Raw genomic sequence first — 23,247 nt, forward strand, 5'->3', positions numbered from 1 at the left:
GCGAGGCTTTTATGACCCTACCTGGGGGGCGGGGGGGAACCCCGAACAAAGATGACAAGTGCTGGTGATGGTGTGAGGCGGGAGGAACTTTACACACTGCTGAGGGGAGTGTAAACTAGTACAGACTGTATGGAGAGGTCAAAAACAAGAATGCCCATATAAGGCATCTGCACCACTCCTGGGCATACACCTGAAGGACTTGAAGTCAATCATAAGCACTACAGAGGGCTGGAGAGATGGCTCAGAGGTTAAGAGCACTGGCTGTGCTTCCAAAGGTCCTGAGTTCAATTCCCAGCAACCACACGGTGGCTCACAACCACCTATAATAAGATCTGGTGCCCTCTTCTGGGCATACAGGTGTACATGCAGGCAGAACACTGGATACATAATAAATAAAATAATTAGAAAAAAAAAGCACTATAGAGATACTTACACAGTCATTTTTATTGCTGCCTTATTCACAACAGCTAAAAAAAAAAAAAAAAACTAGAACCAGTTTAAATATCCAACAAGAGATGAATGGATAGAGAAAATCTGGTACAAATGTACCAGGAAGTTTTACTCAACAGTAAAGGAAAAAAAAATTGTGGAATTTATGGGAAAAAGGGCAGATTTGGAGATTATGTTATATGAAACAAGCCAGACTTAGAGATCTTGAGGGAGCAGGAGGGGCAGTGGGATATATGTTACATGAAGGTGAAATGGGGGACTACTTGGGGGAAAAGGAACCAGTACAAGGGAAAGAGCATGTGAGTGGGGCGGTGGGGAAGAGCTTCAGAGGAGGCAGCATATGGTGAGCTCCCCTGCCTCCCAGGATCTCAGTTTTGTCTCCCAGATGTATTGATCACCATGGGTCACTGGCATGGAGACACGGTGCTGGCCACAGGTTCCTCCAGCCAGTAAAGGAGGCATGCCTCAGACTACCCAGAGCTGACTGCCTCCAGAGATGCTCTTTGAAAAGAGTGCAGCTAACACATAGTGAGGGTTAGTCCAAGCCACAGAAACCAAGTCAGCATGGAGCTTCACTTTTAAAAGCAGAAATACACACCTAGGTTACAAAACCTTCAAAGACAGGGGGAAGTAGTAAAGGTATCCTGTCTAATTATTTAAGTATTTCCATCACTTTATATAAAGGGTGTAATTTGTGCTGTGTGCCAGGGATCAGGGGGGAGAACCACTGGGAAGATGACTCAGTGGTTCAGATAACTGTCTACTCTTACAGAGGACCCAGGTTCCATTGCCAGCACCCATACGGCAGATCACAATCATCTGCAGCTCCAGGGGATTGGATACCCCAGTTCTGGTCTCTGAGGGCACTGTATGCACTTATGTATACACAGATATACATGCAGGTAGAACACCCACAAACATAAAATAAATTTTAAAAAAATTTAATGGAATTTATCATAAAATCATAAAAGCTTTTAAAACTCACGATGACCGTTTTCCTTGTCTCTGTCACATAACATTCCATGTTCATTGGTTAAGCAACTATCTCGTCACTTGTCAGCAAATCATCCCCTTCTAGCTGAACACCTAGGTTTGCACAGGCACTTAGTTACAAATATGGCTGTGCTGATCACATGGTGTTGGAGGTTTTTTTCCATACTGGACTGCTTCTTTTGTGTATTCTCAGAAGTGGTATTAACTAGGTCAAAGAGTATGAGCATTTTATGGCTCTTAAAAATCTGCTGCCAAAATGCGTTCCATAACACACTGGGCCTATTTACATCAGGGCTAACAACTCGGATTTGTTCTGCGGCTGCCTTGCAGTCAGTAACATCTAGATCCTACAGCCTCACCAAAATGTCCCTGGAGCCACTGCAGTAGCTATCTAAAGGCAATTCAAGGGCCCCAAGCAAGAAAAATCAACTATTTGATAAGTGGCTTTAGTTTAGAAGCTGTTTGATTAAATATAGAAGGTTGGGTTCTGTATCCTGCTCAGTTTTGCTATTAATGTGAGACTTTCTGAGGACTAAGTTCCCTCATCTATAATAGAGCACATATAACAAGAACTCAGGGAATGGAGGGCGTATCTGGCACATTTACTCTTCGCTGCCCTAGTTACAATAGCATTAAGGTGGTGGAGAGCACCTGCCTATAGTGCATTTACTTATGCCTTGGACATTCGTGAATTTACTAGGACTAGGTAGTCTTACTGGCTTATGATTTTAAAGTACGAAGATTCAAGACTTTCATGACTATTTGGAATCAAAATAAAATATAACTATCAGCCACTGTTTGTGTGTGTGTGTGTATGTGTGTGTGTGTGTGTGTGTGTGTGTTATATCCAGCCCATTCTTTCTACTTCTCTTTCTGAAACACCCATAGAAGGAAGGCTGTAACAATTTATTTTACCCTGTCCCTCACAACTAAATTGTTTTGATTTTTCTTCTCATGTAGTGCACTTTATGCCTTTCCCTCAGATTTATTTTGTTAATTTTAGTGTTATCAAATCTGCTGTTAATCAATGGGTTAAACTAATGTCCTTTCTCTCTCTCTTTCTTACACACACACACACACCCCTCTCCCCCTCCCTCCCTTGAACACTGTAAATGTTCCTTTCAGTAACCCATTTCATTTCTACACCTCTCCATCTGTTTACACCATGGTCTCATTCTTTTTAGAGGTCCTTTCACAGCTAACATTAGCATTAATGTCAGTGTCTCCAGTGATGGTGCAACTGTCTGAAGTCCCCAGAATCCTGTAATGTCTGCTGATTATAACTTGAGAAAGACTTCATTATTTCTTACTGTCTTAACGTTTTCATAGTGAATTCATTTGGTGGGACTTTCTTTATGCACATTTCTACAAGAATGGGCCTGGGCAGGTCACTATTTTCCTATCCTAGCCAACAAGAAGGAGGTTGGGTCATGGGCCGAGGATGCAAAGAAAGGGATGCCCTCTCCCTTGGATGAATTCTCCAAGTGCTCCACTTTGATTTGCCTTGGCTGAGATTTACTTTCATGGTTATGTCTGGTTGCAAGTGAGTCTAGCAAATACAGTCTCTATTCCAGATAGCCACGATCACACCTTAGATTTGGAATTCTAGTGTAAAAAGATAAGCCGATCTTTAGTTGCTTTTGTTTTCTTTCTTTTAACAGGGTTTCTCTGTGTAGCCCTGGCTGATCTGGACTCACTTTGTAGACCAGGTTGGCCTCGAACTCACAAAGATCCACCTGCCCCTGCCTCCTGAGTGCTAGGATTAAAGGAGTGCGCCGTGACCACGCCTGGGTAGTTGTTTTGCTTGTAGCTGTGACAACACACCTGAGCAACTTAAGGGAAGGGTGTACTGTGGCTCAGGGTTTGAGGGTGTAGTCATGATGGCAGGAATGTGAAGCAACTGGTCCCATTGTGTCCGCTGCCAGGGAACAGAGCGTGACTGCTGGCTGCTCTCTCCTTTTTATTCAGTCCAGAACAAGAGCAGTGAAATAATGCTGCTCACACAGGTAAGTCTTTCTGGAAGCGCCCTCACAGGCATGCCAGCAGTTTGTCATCTGGGTGATTCTAAAGTCCCTGAAGTTGATGATCAAGATTAACTATTACAAGGTGACAAGAGTCACTGTGGAAAGCTTTTCATCTGAGTATTTATACAGTTCACTGTATTTCACAGTGTGGCACTGCGCGCTCACTCCAGCACTGAACACTGGCTTGCTTCCCAGTGTGGGTCCTGGGATCTAATGCAAGTCATCAGTCTTGGTAGCAGGTGTATTTCCCCAATAAGTGGATACGCCATCTTGCTCACTGTGTTTGAGGAAGGTCTTACTATGTAGCCCAAGCTGGCCTCATTCACAGGAGTCCTGCTTCAGTTTCCTGAGGACATGCCTGCACTTTTTCTCCTTTACAAACTAACCAATAGACACTGCTAATGGTTAAAAGAAGTAGTCAAGAGTACAGAGCGAGGAGTGCCTGGTGGAAGGATGCTGTGATGCCGGCTTGAAGTGTCTTGTTTTTGTTTTATGCTGAAATAGCAAGAATGTGCTCAGAGAGCACATCTATGCCACAGAAATAAAAGCACTGTGGCTGTGGAAATTGCTAGAAGCTTGACGCCCAGTGTCCAAAGCAAGCATACTGCTACTTGTGTCCTCAACCCACAGGCTGCATCCTTTGAAGCTGTGAGCTATGCCTTCATTGTTTAGAAACCCCAGTGCTCATATGGAAGAGGAAACAGGAAGAGTCATCATCGTCTCGGGAAAGAGACAGTGCTCTGAGCAGCTAGTCATGCATTTTAAGTGTGCTTTATCTTAAGAGGAAAGCTTTAGCATCGACCACATTTTGATTTTTTTTTTCCTCCACACATTAAGATAGCATATTGAAGCGTTCTCTCTTAGGTTCTATCAGTGAGACAAATAGGAGGGGGAAAAGAAAAATAAATGGGTGTGTAGGATGGGGGATTATTTAAGAATTCGAGATTCGGGAGAAATGGGGTGATTTGCTTCCTTTTGCATAAACAGTCACATAAATAGGTCTGTGAACTTTTCTCATCTACTCTAATTACTTCTTCACATTTATCACTTGCTGGTGCCAGGCAGCCTGCAATCCCCAGCCAACCCTGACTTGTCTGTCTTCCCTCAACCATAATTTTTCACTGAAGCATTTCCACCCCCTTCTGAGCATCTATTGGCTGGGACATTGCTTTACAAAATGTCCCTCTGCTTCGTGACTTGTTTTCATGGATGCAAGGCACAGGACTAGAGTCCAAAGGAGTGAGAGCTGTGAGTGTCACTCAGCTGTGCGTGGTGCCTAGTCACCCTTTAGCCCGAAAGTACCTTTATTGTGTATGTACAGATTTTGTACATGCATGCTGAAGACTTTCTGCACATGTGGAAAATTAGCCCTCTTATCTTACCAAGCTGTGTAGTTAGTTTGACCATGAACAAGACTGGCACAGTTAGCTCTCCTGAAAGATAGGATCAAGCTAAAAAGTGGAATAAAGTAAAAGATTTAACAAATCAAATTGCTGTACATTTAAAGAAGCATCTGGCTATTAGAGGACCTGGCCCAAGAAACTCTTAGCAGAGGTGGTCATAGCTCTAGATTCAGCACACTTGGCCCAGTGGCTTAGGGTGACGAGGCAGGCATAAGGCTGGGCTTCCTAAAAGAGAAGTCCTCCCCTTTGCCTGCTGCAGCAAGAATCCTATATATCCTTGCTAGGACACAGAGCACCTCCTAGTGAGCTCTGTCACTGAGGGCAGTGACTGGTGCTTGGCTGGAGTGGAGAAAAGCTAGTAAGCCCTTGAAGAACTAAGTTCCTCCTTTTTTTTTAAAAAAAAAAGATTTATTTATTTATTATTATGTATATAGTGCTCTGTCTGCATGTACATCTGTAGGCCAGAAGAGGGCATGGGCATCAGATTACTTTATAGATGGTTGTGAGCCACCTTGTGATTGCTGGGAATTGAACTCAGGACCTCTGGAAGAACAGTCAGTGCACTTAACCTCTGAGCCATCTCTCCAGCCCCTAAGTTTCTCTTTTAAAACAAAAATGTAAAGCTTAAGTAATGGAATTTGTCCCAGCATGTTCATTTTGTAAATACATCGATAGAATAAAAAACAAAACAAAACAAACAAACAAAAAACAAAAAACCCAGCATCTTTGTGTTAAAAGAAAGTTGAGAAAGGATTTGTTTAAATCTCATTTATCCACTGAGAAATTTGAAGCCAAAAGATTTTCAGCTTCTACTCAGGATAATACCACCTTAGAGACAGAGTAAGTACTGCTCCCTGTGCCCAGGTTACATGCAATACTGGATGCTGGACAAACAGTCCAGCAATAAAAACTAACTAAATTTTTTTTTAAGCCAAAAACAATATTTCACTTTGGCAGATTGTCTTTACTGTATCACCCAACAGTCCTTACCTATTTGCTGTACAGACAATTTATAAAGATATATGCTCCTTCAGAAGCCTGTATGTAGATATGTACAACAGCATTATTCATAATCACACAAAGTGTGTAGACTTTTCTGAACCACACTGCATTTAAGCACAAGCCAAGTGCCCATCACTCTGTGAATATGTGCTGATTCTGGTACACCCACACAATGAAAAGAGTGAGCTATCTATATGTGCAATGAAGAGTCAGCAGTACTGCGGAGGTGTGTAGAGTCCCAGTTGTTACCCTGCATTTTGGCCAGCACCTGGTCTTTAAATTTTACCCCTTCTAATACAACAAGTGTCTTTCTAAGGATCACTGTTGACCAACATTTTATGTATTGACCAGGGTCATCTTCCTGTTCAAATCTTTGTTCACCTTGTTGTGTTATTTGTACCTTAGTGAGTTGTAAGAGTTGAGTGGCTGATTGGCCCAGGGTCTTGATGAAGCCTTGTTGCAGGATATTTGATTGCATTTTGGCACACCCCCCCCCCCACTGCAGAGATTGTGTACTGGAAAAACCTGTTTCTAATTGTGGTGTGGCTCAGCCCTAGCACACATCTTTAATCTAGGGCCTTCTGTAACCAGGATAAAATAAAGTCAGCCATAGGTCAAGAGGCAGAAAAAGCAACCACTTGACAGGAGTAAACAGAAAAAAAACCAAAATCTAAACCAGAGAGTGAGAGGAAGTCCAGACTAGGAAGTATTTTTTTGGGGGGGGGGGCTGGGCTTGTTGGTTTTTTTGTTTGTTTGTTTGTTTGTTTGTTTTCAAGACAGGGTTTCTCTTGTAGTCCTAGCTGTCCTGGACTTCCTTTGTAGACCAGGCTGGCCTCAAACTCAGAGATCTACCTGTCTTTGCCTCCAAGTGCTGAGATTAAAGGCGTGCACCACTACGCCCAGCCCTAAAGGCCTTTTTCTTTCTGGAACATCAGCTTGACAGAGTAAGAAGGTCAGCTGGGTTCTTTCTCTGCCTTTCTGAGTTAGTAGGCTTCCATCCCAGCATCTGTCTCCTGAATCTTTATTGGTAAAGTCAAACATTTGGAATTTTGTTAAAAACAACAACACCTAGACTGGCCTAAAACATAACTGTGGCCCAAGCTTTTCAAGTTGGGACCCTCTCACTTCAGTCTCTCCAGTGCTTTGATTATAGTTGCCACCACACCAAGGAAAGATATTTCCTTCTCTTTTTTTGTTAACATGTATTAACTACACATGATGACTTTCATCATGACATTTTCATACATGTACACACTGTTAGTTCAAGGCATGCCTACATAGTGAGTTCAAGGTCGGTGTGGCATCCCCATTAAAATATTGTGCCACAAAACCAAACCAGGAGCCAGTAGGCATGGCTCGATGAGGAAAGGTACTTGCCCTGCAAGGCTGGCAACCTGAATTCTATCTCTGAAACCCACAAAAGGAGAGAACCAATTCCATAAAGTTACCTTGTGACAGTCACATGTGTGTCATAGCACATGCATTCTCCACACCCACCCACCCCATGTAATAATAATATAATAACGATAATAATAAACTGAATCAAAACAAAGCAACCTCACAACTCTGAACATAGCATCATACTGTTTAGTGATTCATCTGTTGATGGTTCTGATGATATTCAAGCTATTTATTGAATCTGGAGGAATGAGATCCTCCCACCCATCCCTGCCTTTCTTAACAAAGACAAAGGACAAGGAATTATTAGCACTGTTCTCTCCTTTTTAGATCCAGATCTCTAGTCTGGCCATCAGCTAGTCCCATTGCTTCTCAGGATGCCTTTGCCTTCTGCTTCTGAGGCCCTCTGTGAACGGCAAGCACACCCTCGGTTCTAGACAGGCAGTTCCAACTTTGGACTTGCTTTGATGCATTTGCTAATAAGTTCTCCAACTCTTTGTGCTTTGATTATATGCCACTTTTTCCTTTTTTAAAAAAGATTTATTTCATGGTATTCTGCCTGCATGTATGCCTGCACACCAGAAGAAGGCACCAGATCTCATTATAGATGGTTGTGAGCCACCATGTGGTTGCTGGGATTTGAACTCAGGACCTCTGGAAGAGCTGACAGTGCTCTTAACCGCTGAGCCATCTCTCCACCTCTACATGCCACCTTTCAAAAACACTTTCTGTACCTGCATCCAAGTCATACTTTTTCTTTTGCATTCCAAAGTTTTAAATTGTGCACAATGTGGTTCTTATTCCTGCCTTAGATTTCCAAAGAGATGAATTTCAAGTCTTTACATGTTCAAAATTTGTACTCTTAAGATTTTCTTGACACTTTCCACGTGAAAGAAAGATCCCTATCCTGTCAGTATTTAGACCACTGAGTTTGTGTAAAAGCTCTACAGCTACTAACCCTCCCTTGCTAGCTCCCTTCCAACAGTTCCTGAGTCATAAGTCTGCCGGGTCTCATTACAGCAACTGCTGTTCACCAAACTCACAGCCTTTCAGATGTTAAAACATGAGATGGAAATGATATTCCACAATAATGAAGTATAAGCAACACACACACACACACACACACACACACACACACACACACACACACACTGCTACAAGCACTAAGAACCTTCTGGTTGTACTTGCCCATCACTGGAGAAATGGATCCCTTATGTCTACATCCTTTTCACTTTTAACTGTCTTCTCCATCCAGAATAAGACACAGCCCTCCTACTCAGACATTTGCCATCGACATACTTTTGTGTGAGTGGTGCTGAGGATGGAACCCACGGTCTAGTACATGCTAGGCAAGCACCCTACAATCCACTGTCCCAGGAGCTTTGTAAAGGGCAGCTTAGATTTTACATCTGGAAGAAGCTGCGATTCTCTAGATGGGTCTCTAGATGGAACTCATCCGTTACAGCCTGTGCCTCACACAGGCAACTACTGCCTTTTTCACAGTCTATACCCAAAAGCCCATCAATCAACTGCTCGAATACACTGTGTCTGCAGGCTGATAGGCACGTTACAAACCCTGAGAGTGTGCTTACACGGCAGGCTCAGTATTCACTGAGCAACACTCCCTGGACTGCCCCAGACAAGCAGACAATGGCCTCTGCTTCTGCCTCCCTTACTGGTGGTTTATAGCTCATCCTTCTGCAGCAGTTTCTTCTTCCTACTGGAACTATGCGGCTTGAATCAAACACCCTTCAAAATCAATAAACTGCCAGGTAGGCCTGGCTCTGAGCCCCCTTTGTTCCCATAACATTTTTTTTTTTGCATGTAAGTGGAAATTTTATTTATTTTAACAGACGATCTGTTTACATTTCTTGCCTTGATAGGACCTGTCTCTGGAGACAGAGCTATTTCTGGTTGCTATTTTTTGAGGAAACTGCCATTTCTTTTGAGGTCACAGAAGTCTTATTATTTTTGTAAGTCTGCTAAGAGTCACCTAGGACTTCAAGTTGTAAAATCCATTGTTTAGGTAAAAATCTGGAAATGGCTTATAAGATATAATTAACTGCCTAGGGCAAACAATCAAACACAAATAGATCTTTTCTGAAAAAAAAAAAAAAACATTGTTGGACCATGTGAAAAAATTTCATTTTAGTAATGACTAGAAAATTCTGGAATAAGAAAGCAGCTAGCTATAGAACACAAATCATTCAAGAAATTCAACCCAAAGTCAGCTTCAAGGTGATGTGTTGACAAGGCATGGAGATGCCTACCACCATCACCACCCCAACTCAAACCCCTGCACATGTGTTCAAACACAACTACAAATGATGGAAATGAAGTCTGAAAAAAAAAAAGAGCTACAAAGACACACTCCTAGAAATTTCATAAAACCCAACAGGATAAATGAAATAGTGAAATAAGTTTAACAAGGAGGGGTATGTGTTTTACATATGTAGGAAAAGATTCCAATTCAGTAGCAATAAAAACAAAACCCAACCATCCAAAAACCAGTATATTTAGGGCTGGGGAGCTAGAAGGGGGAGAGGGCAGAGGCATTTGCTGTGCAAGCCTGAGGACCTGAGTTCAGATCTTCAGCACCCTGTAAAAATTTGGGTGTAGCTGTGCCCCGTAAGAAGAGCAGAGACAAAGACTTGCTGGGGCTTCTGGCTGCCAGCCTAGCTCCAGGTTCAGGGACAGACCCTGTCCAAGGGGCTAAGGGGGAAAGCGATAGAGCACACACAACCCCTGTACACACACACACACACACACACACACACACACACACACACACACAAAGTGGAAGGTCTATAGTTTATAGAACATACAATGTCTGGCATGCTCTGGAGTCCTGGGTTGAGAAGCAAGACGAGGAAGGAAGAGACAGAAGTACTGGCCGAAGCCCCACAAGCCACACAGTGCGGAGCTGGACTGTGACCAGACCTGCAGGGCTGGTGCTTACAAACACACACAAGAGCGGGGAACCATTGCAATCCTGTTGACACACCATGTTTTCACTTTTCAGCCAGGAAAAAACAGTTTTGATGCTAACCCTGAAGTGGCGTGTAGAAGGGGAGCAGCTGGCAAGAGCTAAGTGCCACAGTCCTAACTATCCCTTCAGGAAACCAAAATACAGGGTTTGTTAAAAATATTTCTAAAAATACTTGAAAGGCACATTGAAAACATTTCCTAGTTTAGAGTGAAAGTCGGTAGAAAACAAAATCCTTGGATTTTGTCACATGCAGGTTCTTGTTCATTAGAACTTGAACAGTTTTAGATTTGTTTTTAAAACAGGGTCTCATGTAGCCCAATCTGGCCTCAAACTCACTACGTAACAGAGGATGAACCTCTGAGCCTCCTGTCTCTGCCTCCCTCCAGAGTGTCGGAATCAAAACTGGGTGTCACCATGCTCTGTAGTTCTAGAAACTGACAGGAAAAGATCTGTGACAAAGCAACATGTCACACACCGTTTACACAAAAAATAAAAAAGGAATGCTAGCCACATAAAATGTCAATATTAACACTGTTTATCCAAAAATAAAAAGGGAATGTTAGTGATATTATGTATATAAGCCCACAGACTATCTCCAAGGATACACAAGAAACCAAACGATGAAGTTGTTCTGGGGAACAAGATAAAAAGTAGGAGAGAATACATGTGTATATGTAACTATACATATATATGTATATATTTAAAGATTTATTTACTTTCATGTTATATGCACGAGTGCTTTGCTTGCATTTATGACTGTATACTGTGTGCATACCTGGTACCCACAGAGGCCAGACGAAGGGTTTGGATTCCCTTGAACTGGAGTTACAGTCTGTGGGGGATGGAAACGGAACTCGGGTCCTCTGCAAGAGCACCACCTATTCTCCACACTAAGCCACCTCTCCAGCCTTAAGGGAATTAGTCTGCTTTTTGTTTTGTTTTTTGAGTTTTGAGACAGGGTTTTATGTTGCCTAGGCTGGATTAAAAACGACTGTGCAGCTCAGGATGACCTTGAATAAGCCTCCTGTCTTCACCTTCGGAATTCCGGGGCTACACTGTGCTACCACATCAGTCCAAGACAGAACCTTTGCACTTTTTGTTACTGCTTATCATTTTTACACATTCAGTTTGCTTTCAAAAATAAAACTAAACAAGACAATGTGGATGTTTCATGAACAAAACAAAACAGAACAAAAATGTGCACAACAGGAAGTCTGAGCATAATCATTAGGGAAATGCAAATGAAAAGTACCAGATATAAGATGGCTATGACTAAAACAACAGCTTAGATATTAACCAGTACGTGAAGAAATCAGAAGCTTTGTGCATTACTGGTGAGATTATAGAATGCTGCGGGTACAGCAACTATGGAACATACTATCAAGGCTCCTAAAAAATTAAATTCAAAATTCTTGGTAATTTAACAGTTTCATTTCTGAGTACATACTGAAAACAAAAACAAAATACAAGCAAATTGTAAAACAAGGCCTTGAACAGGTATTTGTACTCACAATATCTGAAACAGGCAAAAGGTCTGATTAAATAGAATGTTGTCTATACCACAGAACATTACTCAACCTTTAAGGGGAATTCTGACAACATAAATGAATATTGTAAACATCGCTAAGTGAAATAAGCCAGTCAGAAAGTGCACACTGCACGACTACTGATGAGGTACCTAGAGCACCAGATTCACAGGGACAGAAAGGACAATGGCTGACAACCAGAGGCTGAGGGGAAATAAGTAATATTTAATGTGTACAATCTAAGAACATTCTAGAAACTTAAGGTCATAGTTGCATAAAATGTGAATGTACTTAATGCCATCGAATTGTTTGCTTAAAAGTGGTTAAATGGTACATTTAACATTGTGTATGTTTTGTCACATCTTAGACAACAATGCACAAAGACTTACAGTAAGTGGAGCTGGACATGCTAATTAAAATCTTCCCATAGCTGAGCATAGTGGCAAAGGCAGTGAGACAATAAAAGACTACACAGTATATGAACCAATTCATATGAAAAGACTAGAAAGAGTGTGTCCCCAGTGACAAAGGGTAGATTAGAGGCTGTACTGCCTAGGAGGCTGATGAAAGACATAGATCTTTTTGGAGAAATGAATTGTGATGATAGTTGAATAACTCTGTAAATTTATTAAAAAACAAACAAACAATATGTCTGACTCTCAAATGCATGTGTTTCATGATATATAATACCTCAACAAAGCTGTTTAAAATATAAAAATGATAAATATTATAAAGGCCTTTGTTAAAATTATCACTTTATATCCCTATTTCTACATATTGGGAAAGATGTGGGCAGGAAGCCTTAGCTAGAAGGCAAACCATGCCACCTTAGCGCCTCTCCGGCTGCTGGGCACATGCCCTACAAAAGCAACTTAAGGTAGAACAACTTATTTTGGCCACTGTTCAAGGTACAATCCATTATGGCAGGGAATTTATGGCAACAAGAGTTTAAAGTAGCTGCCATACTGTATGACGATCAGGAATAGAGTTCCAGGACAGGTACACAAAGAAACCCTATCTCAAAAATTCAAACTAGCCGGGTGTGGTGGCGCACGCCTTTAATCCCAGCACTCGGGAGGCAGAGGCAGGTGGATCGCTGTGAGTTTGAGGCCAGCCTGGTCTACAAAGTGAGTCCAGGACAGCCAAGGCTACACAGAGAAACCCTGTCTCGAAAAACCAAAAAAAAAAAAAAAAAAACAAAAACAAAAACAAAAAAAACCAAACCAAACCAAACCAAAACAAAACACCAAACTAAGCCAAAACATGAAAACAAACAAAAAACCAAAACAACAACAACAAACAAAGCCTTGTCCTCCTCACATCTAATGCTAACCTCTCAAGCCCCATCTTAGGGGGAGGCAGCCTGCATACAAGAATAAAAAAGCTTGCTTTAATTAATTTGGCCATGATGATTTGGGTCAGTGGTCTTTCTCCTCCCATCTCTGGGGTTAACAATCTTCCAGGTGATTCTAGACTCTATCAAGCTGACAACAGATATTAACCATCACATATGACTTATTTTAATGAAAAAGGAACATACAGAGAAACCGTACTTAGTTTCTCTGTATCAGTATCAGCTGGGTGGTGGTGGCCCACGCCTTTAATCGGAGCACTCGGGAGGCAGAGGCAAGTGGATCCCTGTGAGTTTGAGGCCAGCCTGGTCTACAATATGAGTCCAGGACAGCCAAGGCGACACAGAGAAACCCTGTCTCAAACTCCCCCCCAAAACAAAAACCGAAAAAAAAAAAAAACCAACTCAAAAAACAAAACAAAAAGCAAACAAACAAACAAACAAACCAAAACAACAACAACAACAACAAAAACAAAAAAGAAAGAAAGAAACAGTATCTGCTAAAGCCCCAAGTCTTAAGAGTTTGATTACGTCATTTTGTTAAAAACTTTCTCCTGTTGTACTACAGGAACCACCACACGCACCACGGAAGCACCAATCTCAGTGAGGTACTGATGGTTTATTGAACACCTTTCCCAAGCTGACGGAGATCAGGGCCACAGGAAGGACTCGGGAGCCTAACAGTGACATCGGCCTGCTTTCAGGCAATCCTTTTATAGAGAAACAAAATACAAAAGGCAAATGTAAAAGACATAGGGAGGGCAGTATTACATTTTTGGTTCTAGACAAAGTATTATCAGCTAACCTTTGAGCTGATTGGTCACAAGTGAGGTGAGTTAGGTAGTGGTTAGGGTCTTTCAGAGTACATCTAAAAGATAGCCAAATGCGCAGATAACTAGAGTGCAGCCAGAGGGTAGCCAAGTCTGCAGATAAGAAAGTATGAATTATGACATCATTGAATCATCTAGTGTAGGTTAACTTGACCCTCTGGCAGGGGATGCCAGTGTCATCTATGAATAACTGCTTCTAGGAAAAGTTAAAAAATTTTGAACTTAATTCTACCTTATAAACAAAATGGAAGCTGAATACAGAAATGGCTGCAGCTATATACAAAAGAGCAGGTCTCAACACTCCATCCCTTTATAAACATGAATGATTTATAAAAAATTAGCTACCTTAAGAGCAAAAAGAGGCGCTAATTTCACAGTTTGTACCAAAGAGATGTCTTTGTGAACATCATCTGCCCAACTATCCATCCTGGCGGAAGCTAAAGCTCACTTATAGTTGTGCTTTCAATAAACTTAAACTTTTCAGATCTTTAAGGACGGACATACAGAAAATATGGAGTAATTTAAACTTGCTTTTCTCACAACAAATTCTTGATACTGCTCAGTGACTGATTCTTCTCTTAAAAGTTTTCTCTAGAGGCTGGAGAGCTGGCTTAGCAGTTGAGAGCACTTGCTCTTGCTGCCGGCTAGGGCTCTAGTCTCCAAGCACACTGTAACTCCAGTTCCAGCGGATCTGATGCCCTCATTGGGGCATTGGGGATCTGACCTCACTGGGCACGGCAAATTCACCTGGTACACAGACATACATGCTGCCTACACATAAAATTAAATTTAAAAACCTAAAACAAAACAAAACAAAAACCCTTTCTCCTTTCTCTAGTCTCTTTCTTGTTTTTTCTGTCCCTGTCTTACTTTTCCTCAGAACCTTTGACTAGTATCTACTCTCTTCGTAGTCCTACAGAGTATGCCAGCCCTTGGCTTCTAGCTGGGCCTTGTCTGGAGGCCTGCAGGATCCTTGCTGCCCACTTCTGTTGCCAACCTGCTTGATTCCATAATCCCATTCACTTAATGCCTCATGTTCACACACTGGCATTTTCAAAACAACAGTAGGGACCTTTTGAAAAGGTTCTTTAAAGATTGCTTATGGTTATGTGTAGTAATATAAATGTTTATGTAAAAATATTTTAATAAAAATAAGATTGCTTATGGTACCACACTATTTATTGACTTGTTTGTTTGTTTAGTATAGTGGGGGTGGAGGGCAGTCTTACTAAATATCTCTGCCTGGCCTGGAACTCACTAAGTAGATCAGGATGGCCTTGACTTTGCAGGACAGTCAAGGCTACACAGAGAAACCCTATCTCAAAAAAAAAGAAAAGTTGGTATTCTTTAAGGCTGGGCATGGTGGCACACACCTTTAAATCTCAGCACTTGGGAGGCAGAGGCAGGTAGATTGCTGTGAATTTGAGGCCAGCCTGACCTACAAAGGGAGTCTAGGATAGTCAAAGCTACACAGAAAAACCCTGTCTCGAAAAAAAAGAGAGAGAGAGAGAGAGAGAGAGAGAGAGAGAGAGAGAGAGAGAGAAAGCTTTTAAGGAGGCATATTACTGGCTACAAGTAAAACTAAAATCTCTACTATTTTATTACAAGAATGCTTAAGCCAGTGATGAATATATCTAAACCAAGACACTCACTCTAACACTGTCTGAATCCTCTAATAAACCCAGCAAGGTGTATTTTCATAAAGGCAGGAAATGTAGCTGTTTTGCTCTCTGTAGTATACCAGAACCGTGAGTAATGCCTAGTACAAAAGAGGTGTTCAAGAATATTTGCTAAGTGTCTAAATGAGTGAAGATGGAGACATGAGGGATGCTTTATTTGTGGATCTTTGTTGATACACAGTAAGCGAGGAACACATTTCCCACCTGAGTTTGGAGGCCAGACTGTACCCTCCCTGCTGTGAGCTGTCGAAAACACACCGCTGACAGGAGGAAATGGTAAAGGGCTATGGGTACTCAGGGGAAGCCACTTGGCACAAATGTCACTGTTAGAGGAGTCACCTCTATTGGGCCAGCACTGGCTTAACCGAGGAGCCACAGTAAGAGGTGCCACCCAACCCCATTCAACTATTGCTTCCTGGAAAAAAAGTCGGCCAGTTACATAGTTTTTGCCTTGTTAACTACAAAAGAAAGATCAAATCCCAGAGAAACAGTTTAGGATTCTGAAATGCAAAATGTCCACTTTTATCACAGGGAACTACTGCACAAGGTGTGCTGCATGGCTATACGCCACATAGGCCTTTTTTGGAGCTTGAGGAAATTAAGAAAGGAAGACATCTGCCTATCTTACTGGGGCTGTGATAAAGTTCCAGTTTCAAAAGGCTTGATGTGTGACATTACATGAGAGGGACACAGGAGGGCGCACTAATCAACCAGAGAGGAAAAACAGAACCGCCTGAAATCAGGTTGACATTTTAACAGTCAAACTGCGACACAGGCAGCAAATTCTGGTGAGGTTTTGAAGGACTAGCATCTATAGAAAAACATGTTCTGTTCCTCATTCAACACCAAGGAAGCCAAAAGAATCTGTCAGTCTGTCAAGGAGAAACCAGCACTTTCGTATACCAGGCGAGGACCAACCACACCCTAATCCCTAATGATTTGCTAGATGACCTTGGGGCACGATCTGCTGTTTTAAACAAAGACCGTCTACATAATCTACAACTGCACTTCAGTTCTCTGTTCCGTCTGTTTTCCCAGAGTACTGGTGTGTTAAGTTTGAACAGGTAAAATACGAAACTGTTTTGCAGCCTAGACCTTTGATACCTGTGGCCTTTTCAAGTTTTAAGTTTGTAAATACCACAGTAGTATACAATTCCTCTCCTGAGACCCAGTAAATACGGTATAGTGGCGCTCAAGGTGACTTCCCTTGCAGTCCTTTAAGGAGAGAGTGACAGCAATTGTCAAGAGCCGCAGTGGGTGCAGAGGCAAGGCACCTAACTCAACAGGAGTACCATTAATCCCAAAGTACCATTCAGGGTTGTGTCTCAGCAAAACTATACATAATTCCGTGCATAGCTCTTTGGGGTCAAACATAACAGTTAAAATGGAACGTGTTGAAGAACTCTGAATGTTAAGGGTATACCGTGGCTGCATAATAAACATCCGTGGACTGAATAAATGCAAAGATTCTGTCAGTGCCTGGAGCTAGCTCAGAAGGATCCCGCCTGCGTCCTGCACGCTAGCCTTCACTTTCATCTTCACTTACTTGACTGACTAGATCCCTGGCCATCGTGCTTCCAGCTCACCTGCTGTTAGTCAGTGTGCTCGGTGCATTTTATGGCTCAGGACTTTAGTGATTTCTACTTCTCCTCTTTAGCTGAACTGACCACTAGGGCGTGCCTGACCAGGCTCAGCTGTGCTCTGAAATGTGCCAGTTTAGAAGATAGATTTCCAATTTTCTTGTCTCCTCTAAAATAACTAAAATTGGAAATACCAACGAATTTATTTTGTTAAACAAAGCTGTGAGAACAATGTATATTATGATTATAAATATAGGCAGTCGTTAAATCCTTTGAGTTAGTATCTTAAGAACTCGTTACACATTATGATGATATTCAATGTCTTTTTGTTTTGTTTGTTTTTTGGTTTTTGAAGACAGGGTTTCTCTGTGTAGTTTTGGCTGTATTTGGACTCCTTTTGTAGCCGGGCTGACCTTGAACTCACAAAGATCCACCTTCCTCTGTCTCCCAGGTACTGGGATTAAAGGCGTGCACCACCACGCCCAGCAGCATTCAATGTTTTGAGTGTGAAAAGCCATCAAGAAAGTGACATGTAGGGAACTGGAGAGGTGGCTCAGTGGTTAAGAGCATTGCTGCTTTTCCAGAGGACCTGGGTTTGACTCCCAGCACTCACAGTTGTCTGTAACCCCAGTTCCTGGAGATTCGGCATGTTCTTTGTGCTGCCCGGGTACCAGGCACGCACATGTTGCAGGGATGTGTATGGGGGCAAAACACCCATACATGCAAAATAATAAAATACACTTTAAAATAGAAACTGGAGTGTAAAGGGCTGGAGGGATGGTTCAGTGGTTAGAGCATTTGCTGCTCTTGAGAAGGGCTGGGGTTTGGTTCCCAGTACCCACATGGGGTGGCTTACAACTCCAGTTCCAGAGGATCCAACATCATCTTCTGGCCTCCTTGGGCTCCTGCATATACATGGTACATACACAGATAAGTAGGCACTCACTCACATACATAAATACAAGTAAATACTTATATAAAAAAAGTGAAGTGACAAGTTAGAAAACTTACATCCTATAAAAGAAGCTGTTTAAACATGAGAAAAACAAAAAGCTAACTAACGTGAAGAGTCAGCTGACAGCTGCGGTCCCAGCAAAGCTGGACAGTTAGGCAGATGATGGTCACAGTATAAGTATGAAATTAGTGCCCCCTTTTGCTTTAGAGGTAGCTAATTTTTAAAAATCACTCATGTTTACAAAGGGATGGAGTGTTGAGACCTGCACTTTTTGATATAGCTGCAGCCATTTCTGTATTCAGCTTCCATTTTGTTTATCAAGTTGACTTAGTTGTGCTTTTAATAATCTTAAACTTTTCAGAGATCACTCTGCCTCTGCAGTGATAGGACCATGGATATGTGCTACTGCGCTCAACACCAATAATCATTTTCAAGGCTGTAACCTCGGTCTGCACGCCTCTAAGAGTTGATCTAGCCCTGTGCTGCCGTTGTGCAGGTGCTCCTGACTCAGCCCTCGCTAAGCAGCAGACATGGACTCAGACCGTGATCTATCACTTTGAATCTGTTTAACTTGGAGTCCCCTCCCTCACTTCCCCAGAGGCCTGCTCTACATAGTGAGTTCCGAGACAGCCAGGGCTACATAGTGAGACTCTGTCTCAAAACAAAACTAAAGACAAAACCAAACCAAACCAAAAAGCAACACTCATCATGACCAAAAGAAAGGAAAGGGTTCAACTGGATTATACATTCTCATCAGCCTGTCATGGAAGGAAACCAGTGCAGGAATTAAAGCAGGAACCGGGAGGCAGGAACTGAAACAGAGGCTATGGAGGAGCACTATTTACTACCTGCTCCCCGCCGCTTGCTGAGCTTGCTTCCTTATCAGCTTCGGGAACATAGCACCACAAATGGTGGGCTGTGCCCATCCACATCAATCATCAAAACAAACAAACAAACAACAACAAACGCCCTACAGATTTAATATGCCATTTTCTCATTCAAGGCCCCTCTTCCCAGATAACTAAGTCTAGCTTTTCGTCAAGCTGATGAAACAAATAACGAGAACTAACCGGGACAGGAGGTCTTATTGCTTCCCAGGTGCCAGTGAAACAAACCACTACAAAAGCATATTAACAGAGCTATTTCGAGGCATTTTCATTAAGGGAGAGGAACCAATGAGATATGGCTTTATCCTGTGTGCTGTGTTGGGGAAAAGCACTTTGCAAAGTCTCATCTCAAAGACAAGGTCATTCAGAAACATGGACATGTGTCACAATAGATCTCATTACCCCCATGCTGAAGGGCACTGTGCATCCCAGGCAGGCATGCTGCCACTGACCTACATAGATCCCTAGCTCATTCATGTGTGTGTGTGTGTATACACACACATACACACACACACACACACACACACACACACACACACACACACACATCACAGCCAACCTCACATTCCGAAAGCAGTACGCACAGTTAAAACCTAAGGACCTGAGAAAATTTACTCAAACCCTTTGTTAGGCACGGCATACAAGTTTAAGCTACTGAGAACGTGGTTTTGAAAACACTTTGGTATGTGGACTGTAATTACTGGATTAATCATGGGCTCTACACCTGGTTTGAAAGTGAGGAGGGGGAGTGTTAATTAGAACACTTCCTGTTCTTGGTGTCAAGCTTTTGATTCTGAAAGGAAAAGGCTGATTTTTCATTTGTTCCTTCCCCATTTAAACTCCTGTTTATGAGTCAAGCAAGAGGATTTTATGAGTAAACAAACTAACAAATACATAAACTCTGATCTGAGGCCTCTCAGGCAAGTGGATTTCTGTGAGTTCAAGACCAGCCTGGCCTATAAAGAGAGGTCCAGGTCAGCCAGGGCTACACAGAGAAACCTGTCTTGAAAAACAAAACAAACAAACAAACAAACTTACTGGAATAAACGTTTGCACATCACTTCCTTCTTAAACATTTCTCTCCATGTAGCAATTATGAAGGTTCTACAGTAAGTTGGTAGTTAGAATATGGGGTATAAGAGGTTGAGAAAAGCAGGGTGTGGTGGCCCACATGTGTAATCCCAGCACTTGGGAGGCAGAGTTAGACGGGTCTTTGTGAGTTCAAGGCCAGTCTGGTCTACAAAGCGGGTCCAGGACAGCCAAGACTATGCAGAGAAACCCTGCTTTGAAAAAACAAAACAAGCAAACGAAAAAAAAAAAAAAGCTGAGAACAGCCCTTCGTCCCTGCTTTCAATTCGCATTATTCTATTACTTATTCCATCAAGTTCTGTAAAATGGCACAAAGCAAATATCTGAGAAGTCCGCGCCTGTGAGCCAAGTGTTTTGAGTTTTGCCACACAGTGACTCCTCCAGGAGGCATGAATCATCTAGAGCCATTTATTACACGCAGGCTCTAAACTGGAATGCGTCAACGCTGCTGTAGCTAACTCCTCCAAGCGCACTCTCTAGTAACGCTTTCTCCTAATTCGAGAGGCAGGAGTAACGGGATATGTAACGAGGGGATGAACTTCTAATAGATTCTACTTTCTGTTGAGATCGAAATTCGGCTTTGCAGCACCAGGAGGGAGTCCGCACAGGTCTCATTAAGGGGAAAGAGGCTGATTATCTATTATAACTCCCAAGTGGAAGCTAAGAAACATGACCAAACCAAAGTTTTGAAGCCTATCCATAACTCGAAGGTGAAGCAATGTAACATTCAACTCCATGTTTGGCCAAAAGGACCTCGCAAACAGTAATAAAGACCTCTTGACAGATGCAGGGTGTGTGGGATGTGTGCAAGAGGGAATTCAAATCCAAATCGCAAAACCCACCTTGCCACAGTCTACCTCACTTTAATGCTGACTTTCCCCTGTGACAAGTGATGGTGGAGGCGACAGAGTCCAAAGGGATACAACATTACTTTTGCCCTCTGACTTAGTAGTGGAAACTCACCAGTTTCATATCGGACTTCTGGTTGTTCAATATCAGTGTCTTCAATTCTCAAGGCAAGGAAGGGTCTTCCGGTTCAATCTCTGTAGCCGAGAGCATCGCGGGACTTGGAGTCTTCCCTTCTCACGCACTTTCCGGAGCATCACGGGAAATGTAGTTTTACTGCAGGCATCATGGGAACTGTGGGCGCCTTTCCTTTTCCTCCCTTTTCTCTCTAAACACCTCCTTCCGTCCGCTCAAATTAATCGCCGCCGCCAATTCATCCTTCCTTTCCATCCCAGCATGATATCATGTCCCTCATCTGAGTCTGGCATCCATGGTATTCTGGGAGATGTAGTCCGCACCGCTTCAGCTCCCGGCTGCCCTCCTCCCTGTGGGAAGGCGTGTAGGCGCAGTGCCTCCTGGAAATTGTAGTTCCCTAGAGCTTCAGACACTCACCTCTGCGCTTTTCCTCTAGGGAACTGGAAACTACAACTCCCAGGGATGCACAGCGGCAGCAGGTGGGAGCGGGGCTGTTGCTATCAATATGGCGGTTGTCAGCCAGACAAAGACAGTCAGTCTGGTGTGATTGAGGCAAGCAAGGTTTTCAGGGGGAGACTGGGAGATAAGGGCCTCCCCTCCCCCCTCGGCTCTTCCTGCGCGGGCCTGGAGCCCTCCTCAGCCCCTCCCGCAGGGCGCCCCGCGGTGAAGATCCCCTCCCCCCCTCCCGCCTTCCTCCTCCCTCCCTCAGCCCAGCGCTGGGACGCTGGGGAGGGGGCTGAACCGGGTGCAGAGAACTCGGCTGGGTTTCCGAGGTGAGTGGGGTCGTTTGCAAACCGGACTACCTCAAGTCTCTTTCCTCACTTCTCTCATTACTTTAAGGGGAAAAAAAATGTTTTGGAGGGGGAGAGAAAGTGAGTAGGCGCCACAGATGGATCTCTGGAGTGGCTAGGTTGAGCATGGGGGGGATCAAGTGGGGGGACTTCCAAAGGGGTGGCCGTGCGCGGGCTGTGGGGTGGGGCAGGTTTTAAGGGGCGGGTGTGGAGAAGCGTCGACAGCTCCCTAACTTCTCTGGTCTCCAGGACCGGCGGAAGGTTTGAATTCTGGAGGTGGGGGTCTTTCCTTGCTTAGGAGTTTTGAGAAACTGTGAGGGGGTTTCGAGGTGTGCTGGTGTGTTTGGGGGAGCGTCTCGCTGTGTTTTAAACTGTGACGTGTACTTGGGTGCTGGGCTCGTCTTGAAGGAATGTCTGTAGATGGTAAGTTAGAAAGCCCGAGTCAGAGATAAGCGGCCTGGGCTTGGGCAGCATGCTTGAGTCCCGGGCAGGACTTCTGGTCTGTGGACCTTGTGCAAGGTTTTGGGGGGCGGGGGGGTGCTCAGCAACTCGTTCGTGTCTGGCGTCCAGTTCACACTCGGTGTCCTCCTCTGGGCCAGTCTCCACCCCAAACTCCTTGCCTCCTCAAGTCGGCAGCTAAAGGTGGGAAAGGAAAAGTGTCTCTTAATATTTTATTCCGGAACCGTGTTTTGGTTACACTGTTGGGGCTACTTTGAAAGAAGTCCTCCGCCCACCTTCACCCCGAAACAGTAAGTAGAGGTATCTTGTCATCTTCATGCTCCGTGGCTTGCCAGTTATTTCAAATTTCGGGAACGTGGGGTTGGGAGTCTCGGTGCTAAATACCTTACGCATCTATGTCTGCTAATGAGACGGAATGTCTGCTGTGTGCCCCTGGGTAGATAGGGCGACTTATTTTCGCAGTTCAAAAAACTGTTGGGAATTATTTGCGGGGAAGAGGATTAGCGGTGCCCTGAAAGGCGCTACATGTTTTTTCTTCTTCTACCCCACCCTGTTCTGTCTCACATTTGCCTGAAAACTGGTATGGAAGAGTGAGGAAGCACTGGGTGAGCGAAGCAAAGAATACACTTAGCAGTGAAGATACCCGCTGTGTAAAGTTGAATGATAAAAGTGATTGCTATTTTTATTTTTGTCTGATGCTTAAAAAAAAAAAACAACAAAAACAAAAACCTCGTGTGTTATATAGGGTATAGTCACGTGCTCCTTTTTCTGGGGACCTGCAGATAATAGAAATCTTTGCCTCTCTTTTCCTATCTTTCTTCGCTTCCTCCCTCCCCCACACCCTTCCTTCCTTCCTTGGC

At 43.3% G+C, this 23,247-nt stretch overlaps 2 protein-coding genes across 12 annotated transcripts in view; one reads left to right on the top strand and one right to left on the bottom strand.

Annotated features, from left to right (window-relative positions):
- The window catches only part of INTS9 (integrator complex subunit 9), an 82,210-nt gene extending 60,751 nt beyond the window's left edge, over window positions 1-21,459 (bottom strand). The window contains exon 1 of the mRNA XM_084767188.1: window positions 21,120-21,459. Within this exon, the coding sequence (XP_084623314.1) occupies window positions 21,120-21,128 (9 nt within the window). The 5' untranslated portion in view covers window positions 21,129-21,459. The remainder of the gene's footprint in view (window positions 1-21,119) is intronic.
- Window positions 21,460-21,595: 136 nt separating this feature from the next.
- Window positions 21,596-23,247, top strand: part of HMBOX1 (homeobox containing 1) — a 137,743-nt gene continuing 136,091 nt past the window's right edge. For 9 of the 11 annotated variants that reach the window (XM_084767190.1, XM_084767197.1, XM_084767195.1 and 6 more), the window contains exon 1: window positions 21,623-21,910. The gene's annotated coding sequence lies outside the window, so the exon portion shown is untranslated. The other 2 variants (XM_084767194.1, XM_084767193.1) reach the window with 2 other exon arrangements.

This window comes from Acomys minous (genome assembly GCF_964271855.1).
Source record: "Acomys minous genome assembly, chromosome: 18".
Lineage (NCBI taxonomy): Eukaryota > Metazoa > Chordata > Mammalia > Rodentia > Muridae > Acomys > Acomys minous.